General features: G+C 35.3%; 1 protein-coding gene across 2 annotated transcripts in view; it reads left to right on the top strand.

The window, feature by feature from the left end:
• CAB39 (calcium binding protein 39) overlaps positions 1 to 18,562 on the top strand; it is a 42,244-nt gene extending 23,682 nt beyond the window's left edge. For both annotated transcript variants that reach the window (XM_062583099.1, XM_062583098.1), the window contains exons 3-9: positions 5,790 to 5,954; positions 9,837 to 9,955; positions 12,212 to 12,380; positions 13,140 to 13,199; positions 13,923 to 13,988; positions 14,982 to 15,125; positions 15,954 to 18,562. In XM_062583099.1, coding sequence (XP_062439083.1) covers positions 5,790 to 5,954; positions 9,837 to 9,955; positions 12,212 to 12,380; positions 13,140 to 13,199; positions 13,923 to 13,988; positions 14,982 to 15,125; positions 15,954 to 16,142 — 912 coding nt within the window. In that variant the 3' untranslated portion in view covers positions 16,143 to 18,562. The remainder of the gene's footprint in view (positions 1 to 5,789; positions 5,955 to 9,836; positions 9,956 to 12,211; positions 12,381 to 13,139; positions 13,200 to 13,922; positions 13,989 to 14,981; positions 15,126 to 15,953) is intronic.
• The last annotated feature ends 3,676 nt before the right edge of the window (positions 18,563 to 22,238 follow it).

Genomic DNA, 22,238 nt, shown 5'->3' on the forward strand with positions numbered 1-22,238 from the left:
TTTAAATAACCCTGTCTAATCGGGGGTTAACCTGGTATAAAATAGTTCTGTTTCTCTACCTTTACAATAATAATAACAATAACTATTATTATTAAAATTTCTACTTCACTGTTGCTGTTTCATCCAAAGGTGTGCTTTTATCAGATAACAGTAGCGAATTTTCAAGACTGACCAGCATAGTATATTTCAGTGTTGATTAATTTTGTGGTAAAAGCATCTTTCTTTCATGATGGAAAATATTTGAGGGGGGAGAATAATTACTTTTCCCACACTTCTTCACTATTTTTAAAAAATAAGTACACAGTTACATATTTTCCTTATTCTCTAGCATATTAAATTTGTAATATATATATGTTAAATAAAGCCCCAAAAAATTTCAGTATGGGTTGAACTGAACTTCTCAAAAATCTAATCATCATTTAAAATATTTCTTCCACAAAACAAAATTCGTTTCAAATACAAACTTGTACTTTTCTACTGCAGTGCCACAGTTTATGTATAATATATCGTCGTGGTATTTCCTACCATGCAGTAGTAGCATAATGCTGTCATGAAAATATTTAGTTCGATACTTTGTGGAGAATACTTTCTAGCAATTGCCTGACACATTTGGAAATACAGCTTTTTAAGAAAATCAGAATTTTCCCTAGAAATTGAATGTGTAATTAGTTATAGTAAAAATGGTTTTTCCATTTTTGCTATAAAAAAAAGTTTAAAAAGTTTTTCCAGTACTTAGACTAAAATGCTGGATTTACCCTCAATGTTGTTTTATGAGAGGGAGAAAAAGCACAGATTTGTAAGAAAGAGATTTTTAAAGCTTGGACAGGATGTCTTCCTGTTCACGTGGGATATATACCTCATAACTGAAATGGAAAAGACTCTGAAGTAAAAGATGTAAAATAATTGAAGAGATCCTAATGCATCTTGTTCAATTATGAGACATTTTCCCCTGGAAAATTTGTTTTATTTATAGAAATTGGAAATTTAAAAATGAGCAGTGGCTTTGTGCTCCATGGTAATCTAGTTTTTTGTGAATACTGGAGGAATATTAAACAGCTAATTCTCCAGGTCATTCTGAAATGCTCTTTAGTGTTGCAGTGCGTGCTTTGGGACTTGAGACCAGCAGGGAAGGAGAGCTGAGAGCCGGCTGGGTCTCGCTGCTGGCAGCCCGTCCTAGGCACTGCCACTCGGGTGCTCCTTGAATACCAGCTTTTACTTAGGGTTAGGAAGTAGTTTGCTGTTTTGCATTCTTACAGAAGAGTTATTTCAGAAGCTTGGATTGACAAATGGTTTATAACTGAAGACTTTGTGGTTTCATATGCTATTAGTTTTCTTTACTCATGTACTTCTGGAAAGGGGGACTAAAGAAAAAAGAAGGGGAAGGAAAACTTTCATATGGATGGGACCTACCCTGAGCTAGCACATTGGTGTTTTATTTTCATCTCTTCCTCCTCTTTGGCTTACCTCAGCATTTATTTTTATACTGCTGGTTCATTTGATTTGTGGCACACATGTTTACTGTAGTGAAGGTAAATATTTACTCATGTAATATACTTGCTCTTCCTACCCTCTGCCCTTGGGATAACCTGCTCATAAGAGCTCTAGCGTGGGCTCTCTAGCTATTTCAGCCATATTGTTTGCCTGTGCAGGTAGGCTATTTCAGAACAGTAATTCAAATTTTTGGCCAAAGTGAAAATCTCAAAGTCATGATGTGTCTCTCTCTCTCTTTAAGTTGCCAGCTGTGTCAGATGGCCAGTATACTCTCTGTATGGACAAGTGCAGTAAACTATCTTATTTGATTCAGCTGTCAGAGAGTAGTATTATGTCTTCTTGCTCTAGCCGTAGATTAGATTTCAGCAAATTAATTTCATAATTTACAAAGCAGTAAAATTTTAAAGATGTTATGCACATGTATAAAATCAATTCGTGGTTGAACGAAAACTAGAGGTTAGGTAATCTGCCTTATCTACTTCATGGGGCTGTTGCTCAGGGATTAAATTAGGACTTTTTTTTAAAAAAAAAATACTGGATGAGACAACGTGCTTCTCTGCTAACTGAACCTAACTCTTTGATGTGTTCATGGCAGCTGTCTACTGAAAAATAGCATAATACTTTTTTACGCTTATAATAAACTAGTAAAATCAATATAGACAGATAATTATATGTTCTGCAGATTTGTTTGTTTTAGTAAGTTTGCAAATCCAAGCAATTTAAATACCAATTACCATTGTAATAATTCTATTTTTGAGAGATACTGTTCTACTCTAGGAAAAAAAAATGCGCCATACAGATCCAAAACTGTAGGTAAATTACCTTTTTGATGGGTCTTTTACATAACTGTGCAAATTATGTAATTGCATTACTGGTGTTGATAGAATCTGTAGCCATAGACCAGGAGCCTGTTGAACAAAAATAACATTCTCCTCAACTTAAATATTGTATTCCTATTCTGTTGATTTCTGTAAGTAAAAGCAGCATTTATTTCAAAACACCAAATACTCCAGCTCCACAAGTCTGAATGAAGTGTCTGGTATTCGCACTACTTAGTGCTTGAGGAACCAGTACATTTTGGGAGTATCTCTGAAATTTCCTAGAGAGTGGAATAATCGATAACGGTTTGTAGCTATCAAGACATACAACTAATAGTGGTGGGACATTCGTTATGGGTGACTTCATGGTGTCTATTTTTAAATAGTTCCTTACTGCCTTTGGTAAAAATAGAGAAAGAAGTACTTTATTTTCCTTACTTTAAATTTTAGTTAGGCTTTTATAATCTTGTCCTCAAACATCATTGATTGTCTGACACCTTTGAATTTCAGATGTGATATGTCTCTAAAGCTCTAACTGCTCTGTGGTTACTCTTTCTCAGCATTGCACTGGAAGAGTATAATATATTGCATAATATATGACTACACGTATCTGGTATCTGATTGTTAATTCCACTTTGTATTTGATCTTGGGTTTTGGACCAATTTTACGTTTGGTTTTCCTCTGGAGTCTCTTTTTTCAAAAGAGGTAGGCAGCGCATTTAGAGATTATTTAGATATTAATCCTGTAGGAAATCTTGCAAATGATGCTTTTGTAGCTACCCTTTTCTAGTTCTTATTTTTTTTTCCTTTTTTTTTACTTAACTCTTGAGTATTGATATTTAATATAGCATTCTATTTTTGGTTGTAATAGCCTAAGTTCCATTCTCTCTGTATGGCATCCAGAATGGCAAAAATAGCTCTGCACATCATGTATTTGGGATATATTGGAGAGTTCGTGGAGTGGAGTAGAGAGAGATTCTGGAATGAGTTTGCAAGCATTTTTCTAGTCCTTCTGATGCTGAGAGAGAGTAGAAGAAGGAATATAGAAATGTAATATTTCATGTAAGTTTAATGTATCAGAAGACCTTGGTTATTGATAAAGTATTTTCAGAAAACTCTATTTGCAATATATACCCAGAAATAATATTTTTGGCCTGAGTTGAAGTGATACAAGCAAGTCTCTATGCTTTCACAGTGAAGGCGGTCAGGCTTTGGAACAGGTTGGCCAGGGAGGTTGTGGGGTGTCCATCCGTGGGGTTGTTGAGAGCTTGAACAAACTGATCTGACCTTGAGGTTGGTTCTGCTGAAGGCCCTTGTGGCCTCCAGAGATCCCTTCTAACCTTAGCCCTTCTGTGATGCTGTGCATCTCTCACCATTGCTTGCCCTTAAAGCAGAATGCCATTCCACATTCAAAGGACGCACGTTCAGAAGGTCTCAGCAGCGGTGGAGAGACCTCAACTTTTTGAAGTCATGGAGTTGCACATTTGTATTAGGCCAGAAGGATTTATTTTTAAAGCATTCAGTGTTTGGAAGTGCTGGATATTTCTGTTTGATTTGGAAGCATTTAAATTACTAGGCCTCTTTCTTAGGTTGGTGATGAGGAAGAGCCTTCAAGTGTGATCGTAAAAGTTTGAGGAATTTGTTCTGGTTTTGGATATGAGAAATCTGCAGGCGTATCTTCAAAACTGCCCCATTCTTGCTTAAAGTAGATAGTTACTTAAAGCCCTGGTTTTCTTCCTCTTTCGTCTTTTTAAATTACCGTGCAGAGACAAACTACAATAGGATTTTCATTACTTCTTCCTCTTTTCTTGGCAGTCATATTTCAAAGGCATCTCTTTATATCTCTGAGTTTGACAGGTATTTCTGCTCTTTTCCTAGTAAAGAGATTATTCTTCCAGATTTTAAAGAAATAAAGCAGCTATGTAGTGTAATACTGCTTTAATATGGTGAGCTGGCTTTCTCATTTTAGGTCTTCAGGAGCTGTCAGAAATTTAAACAGTCATTTTGAACACCTGCTTCTTGCTATCTTGCAAACAGTGCAAAGAAAATCCTTGGGAATTTCAATTAAGGAGGAGATGACTGCGAATAGGAACTGGAAATAGAGAGAAAGAGGAGGCAGAAGGGAGTGGAAAGTTGTGGAGGAGCTAAAAATGATACTGAGCTTCCTTAAAGGTCATAGAGTCCTTACTAGCATACCTAGCAAGGCTGAAATGGCTTCGTCTTTAATAGTACATCGGTCATGCTGATTTTCGGCCTCTCTAGATATACTCTCAAAATGAGAAATATTTTTATGTATTCCTTATAAGATGGATAATATTCAGAAAGCAATCATTCTTTCTCTTGATTGATTTTCCATGTGCTACCCATCATAAATCAAATATGTTAAACTGTATGTGTACATAACTAGTCAGTTCAAGAAATTACTAAGAATTAGTGCACTATTATAATAATACAATAAATTTACAATATAATGAAATATTAAATACATGTTATATATAATATAAAATACAATAATATATTTACTAATTAACACTTTTTAGAGACAATACAGAAATATAACGTGCCTAAACCATTTACTTACGGTGATCATTTCAACATTTTACCCTGAAGCTATGCAGAATTATATATTTAAAGAAGTTGATTTTCTTTTTTCCCTGAAAATAGCTGTGCTTTAAGGTACAGAAGTTAGTGTTTGGAAATTGCATTTAGTTCTACCCATGAGATAATTCTGCTTTCACTGCTAAGGAGTGCTCCAGCCCAACATGGGAACCCAGGGACTCCTTTCAGTGGCTTCCCTAAGTGAACCATCAGACCTGTCTCTCCTTTGCAGAAGCAACTTAAATGGGAAGCACCTTTTGATTATCCCCTGTACTGATGTGTTCTTTGACTATAGGTCTTCCTAGGTCTATTTGCCAGTTTGCTCTTATATACTGAGATGACCTTATTTAATTTTCAAGTTATCTTCAGGCTTTTATCAGTTGGAAAGGGAAAATGCCCTTCCTTCTGCCTGGGATGGGAGCACCTACTATTTGACAGAAGAGCAGAGAAGTGCCAAATCTGTAGAGTATGCTTGGTGTCTCTAAGCAGTTTGCTGGAGACAGATCTCTGTCTTGGTCACGTTTTCCAGTCTGATCCTGCATACCTCTGTGTTACAGAATGGAAATGTTGTCAGTTGCTTGCCATGCTGTCACTATTCCTTGGGGGTTTTTTGAATGGGAAGTTCAGAGGCAGTGAAAAAGAAGAGATTTTCATTTTTGATAACTTGTCCTGCCAACTAAATTGCTTGTATCTGGCCGTTGCTTTGATTTTTTAGTAACATAGTCTTATTTGCAGAAGGAGTATCTATTTTTATTTAACAGGTTATTTCCTAATTATTATTTTTTAATGAAAGTTTGCTGATGTTAAGTATAACAGAATGTACAGTTACAAAGACAAATGACACTGCGCTCTAACTGTATTTTTTTTTTCCATTTGCTTTAGGCCACTGAGGAGGTTTCAAAAAATCTTGTTGCCATGAAAGAAATCCTGTATGGCACAAATGAAAAAGAACCACAGACAGAAGCTGTGGCACAGCTTGCTCAAGAGCTGTACAACAGTGGTCTTCTAAGTACCCTTGTAGCTGACTTGCAGCTAATTGATTTTGAGGTAAGAAACTGTCTGTGCTGGAATAAATTCATCTGAATTCTTGTTGCTTTAATTGGATAAACCAGCTTTTGATCTACAGGTTTTATTTTCTGGCTGAGATAAAGCCACTAGGAAGTGTACTCTTGTTATTACAAATGACTTAGTAAATTAAGCAAATAGTACAGATCTCTGAATTTGCACAAAATCATAAATTGCACAGCACTTAAGTAGGTAAACCTCTAAGCTTGACTCTACAGTTTGGTTAAAATTTTGGAATAATCTTCAGTAGTTGTGTTCACAAAAGGATTAATCTCTTGCTAGTAATACTGTAATGAACACAAGGTCACTTAAACACTTTTAAGTTATTGCAGCTATAATACTAAAGGCCATATGTGGGTTTTTACCTTGTTAAATTAAATTACTTGAAAAAGTAAGAAAATTATCGGAAAATTTTGGAAAAAAAAATAAGTAGTTAAAGCTGTTGTTTTTAAAAATGATCTTTAGTGTTCCTCTCTTTTGGTAGCAAGTGAGTCAACTTTTTTTCTACTTTCTTCTTGCTTTTTCTATTTAGACAAAACCCAGAATACTCTGCTGGATACTCCAAAACAATAATACTTATTTTACATCTTTATACAAACCTCTGTCTGGAACTTGACACGTCATCACATTGAATAATTTAGCTGTCCAGCATCAAAGTGAAGAATCACACAATTATTTATAAGAAATGCTGTACAGTTGAATTTTCTCATTTTCCCTGAGGTCCTGCAAGAAGTCTGTGGTTGTCTAGGAAAAGAGCCAAGAACCCTTGTATTTCACTCCACAGCCTTGACCATGAAGACCCTCCCACTTGTTAAGGTTGTTTGAAAGTGGTAATGTTTATAAACCACTTGGTCATGTTGCCAATACAATAGCATAAAGTCCAGTTACAATATGACATTCAAAAAATAATAGCTTTTTTTCCTGTTCTTTCTTCTCTCCTCTCTGCCCCACCCGTAACGCCCTCTGATTTATGTTTTACTACAATATGGTGATATTTTTTCTTACCCACATAACTGTTTACCCTAAACGTCTAAAGCATTCTAGTTGTCAAATAAGCAAGGACACATGAGAAAGTTGAAAGTAAATGCAGAAATACGATGGCCTTTAATTGCTGAGGAAAGGAAATTGTGCAATGTCATCTGGATTTTGCTGACCTCTAGATTCTTATCAGCGTGGTATTTACGCAGCCGGCTTATTAGTGAAGGAAACCTTCATTATCTCCTGGTAATGAAGAGGATAACAATTTGTACCAGCGTGCTCTCATTAAAAAGAACCGATCATTTTATTCTAAGGGGACTTGAAGGATTGCGAACAGTTTCCTGCTTTTGGGCTTTGGGTTGCATTGGTATTTGGGGATGTGGCCTGCCCCCGGCAGAGGGAACAAGTCATTCGTGTTGCTTTCTAGGCAGCACCATGGCCACTTTGCAGGGGTGGCATCTGGCGTGCTGTCCGGGTGCTGCTGCTACCCAGAACTAACACCAGCACGCTCATGCTCCAAACCTGCACTAGCTTCTGATCTGTTACAAAGTCAATTAGATGTTGGCTTTGGTATTTCAACTCTCTGTGATGGGGTTTGTCTCATTTAAAATGGTTTCTTCATTGCTGATGGAGATATGAACTTGATTTCCTGTTGGTTCTTAAACCTGAAGAATAGTTTTACTATTTATTCCTTCTGGTGCCCCTGCAAAGCCTGAGGTGGTTCAGGGATTGAGCAAATGTCCTCTTTTTTGGTCAAGAAATTTAATCTTGTTCCTGAAGAAAATTTCTTTATAATATACTAAGATAATAGTCAGGGACTGTTTACTCTGATTCTTAAACTATCTCAAATGTATTTGAAGATAAATACAATGGTAAAAAACTGAAAAGTAACAAATATAATACTTTTATGTTGTTATTAAGAAACTGTGTAAACTGTCCAAACATTTTGATATGTAAAGGCTTGTTTAAAATGGCATTTTTTCTATATCTGGAAGCTTTCTTTCAAGTAAAGCAGTCAGCAAAGCCATCTACTGAGTAGTGTTATGAACCTAGCAGTCATCTCCCTGCTGATTTGTGCTAACATTATCTGTAGGAGAGATGCTATCCTTTGTGAAACTTTTTTTGTTCTTGATTTTTTTTTAAAAAAAAATGAAGAAAAACAAATAACAAACGCCTTTTGCATAAGGGAGCCTGCATCCTTCAACTCTGAAGACAATACTAGCATAGTTTTGTTCTTACCTCTCGCGGTCGTGACTATTGGCACAAGGTTCAGTGTCTGTTTGCCCTTGTTAGACCATGACATCACTTAGTAATACATGTTTTTAACAATCTAGATTTTGTATTGCTATGTACCACTATCAGTTCAGTTACGGGAATAATAAGAAAATGCTGTTCTTGCTGGTGAATTCAATGCAAACAGTGAGATCCAAGGCAAAATTGGCGATATTAGTGAATGAGTTGATGACTGTATTATATGGAGTTTGAGTAAAGCGATTTCTGGGAACACTGCTCCACTCATTATCAGAACAAAGAGTTCTGGTGTTGTTTTGGGCTGGCTTTCAATGGAATTGTAATTGAGAAAATAAGCATTTACAAACAAACTCTTATATCCTGAAAACAACACTCTAACAAACTGTGCTTGTTCACCAAACATACCATTTGTAAAACTACAGTTCTCTTACATGTTCATTAATATTTGGGTTTTTTTTCTTACACAGGGTTCATTGCTAATTTGATTTTTTTTAAAAGTATTAGTTTTGAATAATTGCTGTTATTTTTTAAATGCGTGCTAAAAATGTACAGCTTGCATTTTACTTGAAGGCTTACTGATACTAACAGGAATTTTTAAGGCACAGCTGGAGATTCCCAAGAAAAATGTTCTACTAAGGGCTTTTGTCTATAAGGCTCAAGGAACCTTGAGATAGAATTGCTTAGCAGGCTTATGTCTGCAAGTCTAGGCTTAGCAAAAGTTTGCTTGTATTTTTCTGAATCACATCTGATAACAAATAGTTTTGAAGATGTCTTTATGGCAATCTCAAATGGAAAGTTAATTTCAGAAATCTGAATTTTAAATGATATGTGAATGACAGTGAAAAGTGTGTGTATTTATGGTCAGCTTTTTATTAATGTCCTTACCAATTTGTTAACTTTAGCTATGGGCTGACATGTCCCAAGAGAAATAAATGGTAGGTGTATCTATATTCAGTGAAGAGAACATTCCAAGCTCCTTTTATACTGTCTGGTGCTATCAATGTGCTTTTTTTTTTTTTTTTTTTTGTGTGTGTATGTTTGTATAATTGGTGCTGAATTACAGCATACTTGTCTTATTTATACTTTTTTGTCTGTTAGAAAATGTGAGACTTGCATTTTAAGTCAATGGATGATTTTCCTTTGGAGTTTTTATTTATTTATTACTTCCATAAGTTAAAGTTTTAAGTTGGATGTTAACACTGCAGTCACAAGTGCTCTGCAGACTCCCGAAGGTGGCGGTATATGTTCCTAGAGAAGGTGAGAGAATAATAGAGTATTGAAGAAATCTACTTTCAAGCAAGAGCATTGTTTAAAAACTGGTATGTTATCAACAAAAACAAGTCCCAGAGAGAGACGCTACGCAGGAATATTAGATTAAATATGAAGTGGCTTTGTTTCTTAATGTAAGTTACCCATGATTTGATTGAAACATGTTAGAATGTTTTCAGTGCTTTGACACATTTAAAATGTGTATGAAGAAGCAGAATATTTGATCCAATTAAGGGAGTGTACAGAGACTGACTGAACTGCAAAACTCATTAGGTGTAAAGGCATGAGATGATGATAATGATATTTAATTCTTACTTGCATAGTGGACTTCAATATTACGTACTTAACTGCTTATGTTTTTGACAGGGCAAAAAAGATGTTGCTCAAATTTTCAACAACATTCTCAGAAGGCAAATTGGTACAAGAACTCCTACAGTTGAATACATCTGCACTCAACAAAATATATTGTTCATGCTATTGAAAGGGTAAGTACACTATGAAGTATAAATATGCTTTTATATGAAGGAAGAAGTTTTAGATTTCATGGAGAAGCAGTGAATTTTGAAACGTTTTTTTCTTCCTTTCCAGTACATTTGATTTTGTCTTAAGGCTTGTAATTTCCTTAAGGAAAGGAAAATCTGTTTGACAGAACACCAAAAACATTCTTTTGCATGAAGTATAACTGAAAAATGAGAACTAATAGTAACTTAAGGAGATTCTTCTTGGGGTACAGCAGATTTTTTTTTTTTTCAGCATATTATCTGATCCAATTTAAACTATTTACTTGTGAACTTACTCATTTATCAAGTACTAAAGGCTAGGTTATTTTTGCTTTAACTACCATCAGTTCCAGTTTGCTGTCCTATCTCCTGGTCTTAGTTTGTGGCCCTTTCTTCACAGTTATTCATGTTCATACAGTCACCCAAACCCACCAGCTTAATTGTGTCCAGACAAAGAATAATTCAGGGCCTGTGTTGCATGACAGAGTACTACTTCCTCCTCTATTCTTGCATTATCTGTGTTGTTGAATGTTGAAGAGCCACGTCATACTGCATGCATGATTGTACGTGGAGAGCTGTGCATCTTGAACAAGAGATCTTGCTCTGTAGAGAAGGCAGGTGTTTTACGTCTTTCAATTTCTTGCTGATTGCAAAGGGTAAGCCCCAGAAGCAGTACTGAGTGTTTGTTTCAATTCCTGTAAGTTTAAGATACCCAGTCTGCCAGAGGTACTTTCATTTTTTTTGTACTACAGTAGTGATTTTGAGGAGAAATGGAATTTAAATATTAGAAGGACAAGAGGATTGTTAATAAGCGAAGATATTGATTCAATACTTCCTCAAAATAACTTGCAAAGAATTTGGAGGTACAGAGAAATTGAACTATTTTCTCAGCATGCTCTTGTTTATGTATGATGGAGGGATATAACCTATTTGTCCTAATTTTCTGACAGGATTTACTGAAACGTATTTGTGAGTGAACAAGTTCGAAATGAGCATTTAGTTAGCTTAAATGACTTACATGTTATATCTGGCTGAGTCAAATTTCAGTAAATTTAAAAGATGGGGTGAGTTGCAAAAAATTCAATAGAATTCAGATCTCCCTGAAAGGTTAAATAGGAAAATAATGTGGCATTTAATGTGAAAATTAGTACATAAGAAAAGTTTTTGTATGATGATATAGTTAGTGCTGAGTAAACACAGTGACTCTTTGTTCCAGAATCCTTCTGGTGAATTTAATTTAGTGTTCAATGAATTAGGACCAGGATCTTTTTAGGTGGGAGGTGAGGAGGTATATTAGAGGCTTTGACCGCTCCAAGTGTATAGGTAGGTAGCAACAAACTTTAACTTTTGCATAGATCAGGATAGCTTGTATTTCAAAATGTTGAGAGTGTTTCTTGCCCAGAAAGTCAGCCCTCATTCATCCAGTTTCCTACTAGTAAGCATACTTGGGAAAACAAGGAGCTAGTATAAAGTACAAAGGTGTATTTCTATGAAATGTGCATCTTAGTGCTGTGAGTTTTTGACAGCTGCTCTCAGCATATGCTGAAATCAGCTCAGGGAATATACTTGAATAAGCATAGCAGCAGTTCCTGAGCAGAGCCATTGCTGACAACTTCATCACTTGCATCCAATCAGGACGTGTTCCAGAAGGTTTCAAACCTTCTAGAAGCTGCGTGCACTCTGCCTGAGGCAATCAAGACTTAGGTGGAAAGAAGGTGCTCAGTATTGTCCTTACAATCAGAGGACGCCGTTGGCAACGCTTCAAGCAGGACATGATGCACAGGGTAGACAGGGGGACTGGCAAAAGGTTTAATGGAAGAGGAGACGTGAAGACATGTCCAGTATTGTTAATTCTTCAGCTTCGCATTCTTTTAAAGGATAGTATTATGCAAATTGCTGCTACGTGCAAGCAAAGAGCTTTTTAGACCAGGATTGCTTGCTTCACATCCAGATACGTGCAATCCCACAAATAGGAAAAAAAAAATTATTTGAATATAAAGGGAGAGACTTTTATTTAATCTTGCTTCTCCTTTTATAGAGGCAATAATTTAATAATTTCGGGGATTTCAGTAATATTTCAGAAAAAATATTTGAGAGTAGAATTTAATACGGAGTTAAGTACCTCTAATTATTTGAGTTACTGTTGACTGGATAGCACTGAAAATTGTGATGTTGCAAAAAAAAGTGTAGTGTTGCAATGCTAACTTCTGAAGGTATTTTTAAAGAATCTTTGTTTTATAGGTACGAATCTCCAGAAATTGCTCTAAATTGTGGAATAATGCTTCGAGAATGCATCAGACATGAACCACTTGCTAAAATAATCTTGTGGTCAGAACAATTCTATGATTTCTTCAGATACGTGGAAATGTCGACATTTGACATTGCTTCAGATGCATTTGCCACATTCAAGGTAGTTTACATTCCATATTTGAATTATTAATATTTCTGTAGCTCTTCATTATATGAACTCAGATGTTGCATGTTTACTTTCTTGAGCCAAGTAAGCATAGAGAGAGGAATAAAATTTGGTCAGGCGCATATGGGTAAGCTGAACACTGTTCTTCCTTATCTCTCAGAATGTATGAGACTCCTTTAAGTATACATACTACGTTCTCAATAACTTTTATTCCAGAAGGGAAGATTTAAACTGCTGTGCATTAATTGAATACATGTGCACTTTCATATGCCAGTGACCTTCAAACTTCTCTCCCCAACTGTTCACTGATCACTTAACAAAATGAAAAGGAGATATTGCTTACAAGCTGAGTATATTTAGTGTTAACTTTTTATGGAGAAGTTTTTTGTTGGCCCAAAACAGCTGGTCATGGGACTGTCAGCGTAATAGTAATTGGTATAAACTGCTGAATTTTAACCTCAGGTGTACGTAGTTCTGTGCAAGGCCTTGATCCATAAATGGAGCTTTTCAGTGATAATACCACAGGCTCCTGTAATTTACCTGTGTAAATTAGCATAATGCATAGCGGACCTTTCCTAACTGATACCAAGTTCATCAGCTGTGTCCAAATATCAGCATTTGTGTCCCAGATATCTTTGTTTATAAAACAGGAAAATCTTCTGTTGAATGTCTTACGTTTTCGCTGGCTATTCAGAATGAACATGTACTGTTTAAATATTTTAGTGAAAATACTGCTTTTGTGCTGTTTTACAGGATCTGCTTACAAGACACAAGTTGCTAAGTGCGGAATTTTTGGAACAACATTATGATAGGGTGAGCAAATACTTTTCAATATTCAGAATTTTCTAGTACTGTATATCTTGTTCTTATTTGAAGAACTGAAGACTTTTCATTCCTCCTTTCGCTTCCTTTTTGAAAACTTCTGTACAATATTGAACCAATTGAGCTGAGAGTAGTTAGTGCCAAAGCAATAAAATTAAGATTAAAACCTTACTGTTGACTGTAAAAAAAAAAATGAGACTAAGGTGAAAACAAGAGATTAAGGGTGGAAATTAGTTCGAGGACAACGTATTTTCTTTTCACTAGAGGGAACACTTTCCCAAGTCTTTTCTTTTGTCTGTCTTAGCCCACGACAACAGAAGAATACCAGCTAGTCTTCCTCCATCTGCTGGGTGCTCTTAAAATTACTGAGCAAAGAGTGTTCAGTAGCTGGGAACTGTTACGGTTTAAGAAATAACCAGACAACTGCTTCCAACACATGTCAATCTTAAATATCAAAGGCTTATAAAAGAGTGTGTTTTTTTTTTTTTTTTAATGCATAACGGTGCTTAAGCAGTAGTGACTTACAAGACTACAGAGATTTTACAGAGACTTTTAGAATTTTGTTACGAGTAGTTCTTCCAGTTTATTAAAAGCATAATCATATATATAAGATATATACACACATAAACCAATTAATAATACAATCGTAAGTCTTTGGAAGAGTGCTTGAGACATTCGAAAGATTCTGACTCCTTCTGTTTATTCTCCATTTAGTTCTTCAGTGAGTATGAGAAGTTACTTCATTCAGAAAATTATGTGACAAAAAGACAGTCACTTAAGGTAAAGGCAATTTCATTTTCTTCTTAAAGGCAAAATTAGAGAACTCCTTTAATTTCAGGGTGGGTTGACTTTAATTGAATTGGCTTCAGTAACTGATTTTTCATTACAAGCGTAATATTATTTTAATTTTTCGTATTTTTTAATTCTTTGGATGAATTAGTTTTCTTTATTCCAATCCTTTCACTAGTAATGTTGAGCATATACCGGGTCATTTCTCTCCCCATGCAGAAATGGCTAGATAAGTATATTTTCCATCCCATCCTCAACAAATTTGGACATGTTTAAATAATTATTTTAACAAGATTTCCATAACGTGACTAGAGCAAACTTACATTCAAGTTAAATTGAACATAAGTATAGTAGATAACTAAGCTAACTCATAGCAAGAGTGGTACTTGTGAGAAATACTAGATTATTCCTGCATCAAAAGTCCCAACAGAAAGAGGGTTGTGTTTACTTTTGAGAGCTTTAGTGTGGTTTTTTTCACTAGCAGAAATTCTTGGGAGCTGAGGAAAATGTGTATATAAAATCTACTGAAGTTTCTGTCTTTATTTTGCATCCTTCCTGGACAAAGAAGGTAGCAAAAGAAGTTTGTTTGTTTATTTTGTTGAAGTTTATTATTTGAAGTGGAGAGTCCCTGTTTTTATCACATTCTTACTGGTAATGCCTGATTTTTATATAAATGGAAAACATAATGAAATCGTGTTTGGGGAGGGGAAGTGAAATGGACTTTTCTTACCAATTTTAGTTCACACTAAGGGGCGAAGCAGAAGGTGATTTTTAGTTGTGGTATTGAGAAAAAGGAGAAACTACGTCATCAGAATAAGAGAAAAACATGCCTTGCATTTAGAAGTTCAGCAGCTTTGAGTTTAAATCTTACTGCTTTTACAGACTAGTATCAACTACTAAGCATGTTTAAAAGCACTTGCAAAAAAGGTGTTTCTTATTTTGAATGTCAGTAATTTTTTATTTGGTTTTGTTTCTCGTTTCTAGCTTCTTGGTGAATTGTTACTGGACAGGCACAACTTCACAATTATGACAAAATACATCAGTAAACCTGAAAATCTCAAACTAATGATGAACCTTCTACGAGACAAGAGTCGTAACATTCAGTTTGAGGCCTTTCATGTGTTTAAGGTATATGATTAAAAAACAACAACCCCATAAAAAAGTTATTTAGTAAAATTCTACACAGAGTCTGAATGCAACTCATATGAACATCTGCTGAATAGTTAAATAAAGAGCTAATGTTTGTCTTTATCATAGCCCATCTTTATAAAGTTATCCATCTTTTTGAATTTTTTTATAAATTGTTTATAAAACAATTACACAGTTTATAAGATTACACAGTGTAATCTTACAAAATTTTGGAATTAAGGAAGATGAAGTGTAGTAGAATAAGGAAGAATGTATGACTTTGTGAAAGCGTGAAGCATCTTGAGGTTCAGAAGCGTTTTCCTCGGGCTGTGTCACAGGAGGATAGCTGTATTTTAATCAGATCACTTAAACGCCAAAGCCTAAATTGTAGTTTGCATATTAAAACAGATACCTTTTGGATTTAGCAGTAAACAAGCAAATGACTAATAAGCGCTTGGAGATATATTCTTGAGGTATAGAAGTTTTTGGTGTACTTTAATATAGCCATCTGATGCTATATATAATATGAGGCCATGCATTTGCTACAGAAATTAGCCATGGGATATTTTGAGCGAGTCCTGCAGGGCATTAGGGCTGATCATCTCCTATGGACATGAATTTATCTGGGAACTGGTGCTTGATTTCTATTCTAATAAAAATAAAATTATTTTTGTTTCAATTTTACATTTTTTCTGTGAGGATATTGGAACATAGAGTGATCAAAACATCATTTTAAATTGTTGTTACTGTTGTTTTATTTGCTAGGTTTATTTTTAACTGAGTCTTCTGTTTCCTATTCTTACACCAAATTCCTTTTATTTCTTGCAGGTGTTTGTAGCCAATCCTAACAAGACCCAGCCTATATTAGACATCCTCCTAAAGAATCAGACCAAACTTATTGAGTTCCTCAGCAAGTTTCAGAATGACAGGACCGAGGATGAACAATTTAATGATGAGAAGACCTATTTAGTTAAACAGATCAGGGATTTGAAGAGACCAGCACAGCAAGAAGCTTAATCTCCAATAACCCCCCCCAAAATATTAAACCTAAATTCAGCATTTGCTGTTAGATATTCAGCATCAGGCACTCTTATCGATTCATGAGGAACATTACTGCTAATCTGCTGTTCAGTGAACGGTTTTCGTTTTTCTCTTTTCCTTTTTAGTCCAAGTTGAAAAACATAGCTGCTGCTTTCTTGCACAATGTGGACTTTATTGATATTTGTGTCATTTCAGAATTCAAAGACGCTGCTTGTTTTAGGAGTCCTGAAAAGAAAGATTCTAGGTTCATGAAAGCAAACATATAGATACTAGTTTGGTTTAGGAAAGAAGGTATTATGTAGTTAAGCAACAGGTTGCATGCTTGCAAATCTGAATAAATCTGTACGTTTGCACTTACCTTGTTTGAGATATGAGCACAATGTGACCTGTGCATACCTGGCACCATAGTATAAGATTATATGCCTTGATTAAAAAAAAATGTGCAGTGCTTTATTTGTAATCAAAGGGGAAATGTATCTAAGATGTGAGCTTATTGGGATAAGCTGTTGTCTTGCAAATAAACTGATACTGAAACTTAGCAAGAGTGAAATCTCAAGATTCATAAGGAAAATGTATATATGCCTTTCACTGCTTTATAGATTTTTTTTTGACATGATTTGATTTTTCTGGGAATTGACTTGTAAACTTGGAAATATGTTCTTAAGGGTTTTTGTTAATTTTACTTTAAAGGTATTTCAGACAGTAGAGCTAGCAGTGACATTTTGCATTTCATTTCAGTAGTGCTTGCTGGTTTCTTTTGTATATAACTCCTAGGCTGCTCATTTCTTTAAAGTATGATTTAATTTGTACAGCAGAGGAATGTTATTGTATTAGTCTGTAACTATTACCTAATATTGAGTTTTGCGAAATGAATGCTCATATGTAATTGAATACTTCAGATCACATGAAAATGCTGATTTAACAATCTTATGTACTGCAGCATTAGAAGAAGAAAAAAACCCAAATTCTTTGTATTCACTTATCTAATGGGGTGCCATCAATTAGGGTAGGCTGAAATAGAGAACTGGAACCCTTTAAACTCTATTCTTACTGGATAATATTGGCCTTATTCAGTTAAATTAGTGTTGTGCTTGGCCAGTTCTGCAAATGGCAAAGATTATACTAAATTAATATTGATTTCTTTTGCTTCTGGGGAGCATACAGTGCACCGTTTTTTTTTCTAACAGTAAACTCAGTACAGTAGTTGTGAAAGTGAATAATTTAATTCCCTCTGACTTCAAGAAACATAATTTTATAGATATCCTAGTGGTAACAAAATGATTTTAATTTTGTTGATTTTGTTCTTTAATGCTGCAAACTATCAGTATTTATAAAAACAGAAAACCAACTGATTTTGCACCATGTTTTTGTTACTGTGACCATACAGAAAGAATCTACTAAATATAACTAAACAATGTTATTAAAATTGTATCTATCCATCATATAGTAATGCTAAGATCACAACCAACCAAACATATGGATTGGAGTCTGAAAGTTCGAATTCTGCATGGCTGAATCTGATTGAGACTGCTATAGAAAATGTTTGTTGCTTCCTGTCCTCCTCCTAATTAAAATATTTTGCAATTAGCACGATGAAACTCCTTAGTGACATTTAAGCTGATTTTTAAAGCCTTCGTAAGGGAAGTCAGATGGTAGCTTCAGAAAACTGAGTGTTTTCACTCTGTAGTTTGAAATTGCTCTTAATAATATAATTGGTCTTTTAAAGGTTCTTAAATTGTACTTTGCATTCAGATTCATTTTGCCTACTAGAAACAAAATAGCTCAATCTTACTGAAGATCACTTACACAGGTAGGCAGAATTGGCCATGATATGGTATTATAGTTCAGTACTAACGATCTATTATATCTTGGTTTATCATAGCTGAGTGGAGGAAAACATTATTTGCCAAGTTACTCACCATAACATATAAGGCTTCCTCTTTAGAAAAATGTAGAAGTGCTAAAGATTTATATATGTAAAGAAGTGAAAACGTTTGGACTGGGATGTAGGTTACTCTTTATTAGGCCTGGGAAACAATGTCTATGGTAACTTTTTTAATATGTGAAAACATTTGAATGTTGGCTTTGGAAAAGAAGTTGTATTTAAATTAAAGCTCATTTGACGTGCTCTTCGTATTAAAAAAACAGTTGTTCTGGAAGTGGTTTTCTTATCTGCTTGAAGGCTTAAAGATATTACTTAGTTATTTAAATGTGAGGGGTTTTTGGTTTTGCGCGCTTTTTTTTTTTTTTTTTTTTTTTTTTTTCCCCAAGAGGTGTACACAATTGTAATTCTACTTCCGTAGTAGCATTTCATTTCTCCTGAGGAAAATGCATTTCTTATCAGAAAAATCTGGCTGGCCCCATAATTTAAATTGAAATAAAATTTTGAAGAAAAACGTGTGTGCTTTACTGTGTTTTTGAAGATGGTGAGTTTCTTGTCTATATGAATTTCTTTTCCCTGTTATTGCCTTAGAGGGGTCAGCTTTCTGCCTTTCAAAGACAAAGTAATTATAAAGCATGAAAAACTGTGGATGGTTAAAAACATTTTTGAGCAAGTAAGACAGTATTATATTAGAGACATCAATTTTAGTTAATTGTTGATAAGCTATTATTTTGCCTATACATAGCATGTTTTTGCTGATTTTGTTCCTTTTTTGCAAGTTCAAAGGCAAAGTTAGCTGAGGCCATTTGCTGCATGCCACCTTGGATGTGGTGAGGTTAGCGAAAGTGAATCCTCCATCATCCTAGTTCACTCCCTTCTCTTCTAATTTCAGGAGCAAAAGTTTGTGGAATTAGTAATTCTCTCCTTAAGAAACACTGTAGCTTTTTTGCCTTGGAAGTTATTTGCCCCTATTTTTCATATATAACACCCCTAGTCATGCAAAGGTGGCAATGTCAAGAGAGTCAATGCATTAGAGTTTTAAAAATAAAGTTAAAAAAAGGAGTATTTGATGCAGATTCTTCAACCAGTTTTATTTAGCAAAATTACTGAAAAATCTGTTTTTCTACCTGGAACATTTTGCAGACGAGTAGTTGGTATACTAGAGGCTACACCTGTTTGAGCCTTTTTGTAAAGTTTTAATGTTTTTTCCTTTACACAAAGTAAAACCACATACTACAAGGGAAAGGAGTAGTTTAGATTTGTAGTCAAACAAATGGCAAATTTTGATTAGGAGGAAACAATCAAATTGGGTAATAGATATTTGGATGAAACGGGTCAGGGAGGGAGGCATGGGAGATGCACGGAGATGTTGTGTTGACTTTTAAAAATTTATTTTCTCTGCAGAGTTTATCAGATGGACCGGGCTTATGAGCTAACATCACTGAGGACCAGAATAAAAGTTGCCCTTAGAGCCCGTGGAACAAAGCCGGTGTCAGTAAGTTCACTCCTCTTTGTGGCCTGCCAAGGATCTCCTATCAGGCAACTGTAACTTGACTTTTCTTTGGCTGCTACTCTGTTTTTCCCTTTACCCTAGACCTTCCCTGGCTGGTTTGCTATAATTTTCATGTCTGTGTTGCTTTCCTGTAGCTGTCTGTTCGCTTGAGCCGGAGTGCCATCTCGGTGGATGCAGCGGCTTTATTTTTCTGTTGTCATTTAGCTTGTTTCTCGTGATGTATGAGCACATCTTGCCCCAAAGTTTTTGGCTGTTACAGGGCTATTCAAAGTGCTGTTTCTTTAGCTCTTCAGCATACTGTAATTCAGGTTGATGTTAGTGCCACCAATGAGAAAAAATTACCCAGTTCTTTTGCATGGTATCTCTTTAAATCAGTGTTCAACTTAATCTGACCTCATTTAGCTACTAAAGAGTTGTTGCCAAACAATGTATGAAATCTGTATTTCCAGGCATCTAGTTGAAATTCCATGTGACTGGAAGCAGGAATCAAAAAATGGAAAGAAATTAGAAAGGAGTGGGGAGAACAACATTTCAGTGTATTGCATTATTTGAAGGAAATTGGTTATTTTGTAGAAAAAACTGGTCTGCTGCTTGCTTAAAACACACATCTTCTGACTCATCTCTATTAAAAAAAAATATTTGGGCAACTTGTAATTAGATTTTGTGTGTATTCACAACAAAATATCACAACAAGCCCATTTTTTAGAGGGTTTGTATTGCAGATTCTGGTATATGCAGTAGACCTAAACATATCCTATTATCTTGCTCAGAAAATGCACTGTTCAGAACTGTTTTTCTGTTGCTTTTCATAAGTGGAAGTTTTATGCTAAAGGTTTCCTAACCTTATAATGCAGGAGAAATTTCTAACTGCTCGTGAGGCCGAGTGTAGCTCTGCTGTGTGGGATTACTGGGACTGCTCTGCTGTGGGGAGCCGTCGCAGGGCTGGATGTGGTACTAGCCTAATTGCTTGATGTGTTCGTAATAGTGTTAAAACTAAAGGTTGGAACAGGAGGGCATGTGAAGAGGGAAGGTGCGTAAAGAATATGCTGATAAAGATAAATTTTAGGTGTTTAGCGGGAGGGATATCTCTTGGGGAAAACCAAAAGTCAAGAACATTTATGATGCTTCTTTGTATCTATGAAAACAGCTTTGTGTGCACCATTTCAGATAAATGGTTGTGATTGGAGTTATCTGCTGTCCTTGCCCAAAACTAAATCAATGGTATGTGTTTTCCTATTTCTTGCACTAAGTTGTCTTGGTGCCGTTACAGTTTCTTCTGTCTTCCTGTTGTGGTAGCCTTGAGGAATGTCTGTCTTTCTACCGTGAACACACTCGGGCTGATCCAGTGTGCGAGTGTTAACTTAAGGTTATACTCTTAAAGTGAATTTTGAAGTGAATCTAATACTGTTCGGTTCTGTTTGGAGAGTTGAAGGAGATGATTCATTTTGTTTGAAACTGGCAAAAGCCAAGAATAAAAACTTAATAGCTTTTAGGCCTCTTTCAGCAAGTTTAAGAATTTTGTGAAGTCTGTCATTTTGATAAATATGTAAGTCTTCATAACTATAATTCAAGGCACCTAAAAAATGGAGTATGTGTAGTACAGTACTTCAAAAACTGTCTCTAAAGATTGTGAAGACTAAAGAGAAATGTGGTTCTAAGATAAATCAGGATGTATTACAGGCTTCTAGATGTTTAGAGAGTTTGGGAAATACAGTCCAGAGAGACTAAGAAGCTACAAAATATTCACCTGGATGTAAGATTTCAGTTGTGACTGCTGAATTTCTTGATCTTTTTCCATGTAGGGAATGATAGAGCACTGGATTGTGTCAGCTAATATACAGATCGTTATATAAACACAAGATTGAAGGATTTACAATAATTTTATGTTTTTAGATAAAACATTATTGCTCTAGAATGTTTCTTACAAAGTAGGAGCAGAATCTCAATAATTTAAACAGTATATTAGCTGAGCTAGATTTTTTTATTATTATTGTTTCTTCAGGCTCTTAGAACAGTAGGGAAATCTATAGATTTAATTCTAATCAGAAGTGTGTGTTGTACGTGCTTAATATTTGAGGGGCCCTTAGGTTACGCAGAAATACAGATTAGGGTTAAATCTTAGTATCTGTAGCTCATATCAGAGCAATGCTCTAGAAAGCGGGTGAGCACAGGCACAGCTAACATACTGGGAGGAATGTGCTGCAGCAGTTACCTACAGAGAGGCAAAAGATGAATATGTTGTTTGGAAAAAGGAGGTTGTGAATAGCTTGTAAATATATTTGCTATTTGATTCAAAAGATGAAATAGTTTGCCATATGAAGTTGTAGGCCTTTAGGGCACAATGTGTATAATTTAATATGCATTATGCAGGCATGATTCGAATTTTGGCTTCAGGTTATTAGATATAAGAAACAGATATTTTAGGGAGAACAAAGAAGGAATGAAAGAGCCATAAAGCTGAGTGGCTGAAAGTATTTTTGCCTCTTGAAGTTGTTTGGGAAGCTGGAGGCCAACTCCCAAATCTGTAATGCCAATCTTCTCTGCTCCTGGATATTCACCCGGTTAGGGTAAGACCTGCAGGTGGAAGGGGAGAGGGATGGCTGTAAAAAGGAAATGATTAAAATATCAAGGAAAAACACATGCTGAGGGGACCCTCCTCCCAAAGATCAAGAGCACG

This window comes from Rhea pennata, chromosome 9 (genome assembly GCF_028389875.1).
Source record: "Rhea pennata isolate bPtePen1 chromosome 9, bPtePen1.pri, whole genome shotgun sequence".
Lineage (NCBI taxonomy): Eukaryota > Metazoa > Chordata > Aves > Rheiformes > Rheidae > Rhea > Rhea pennata.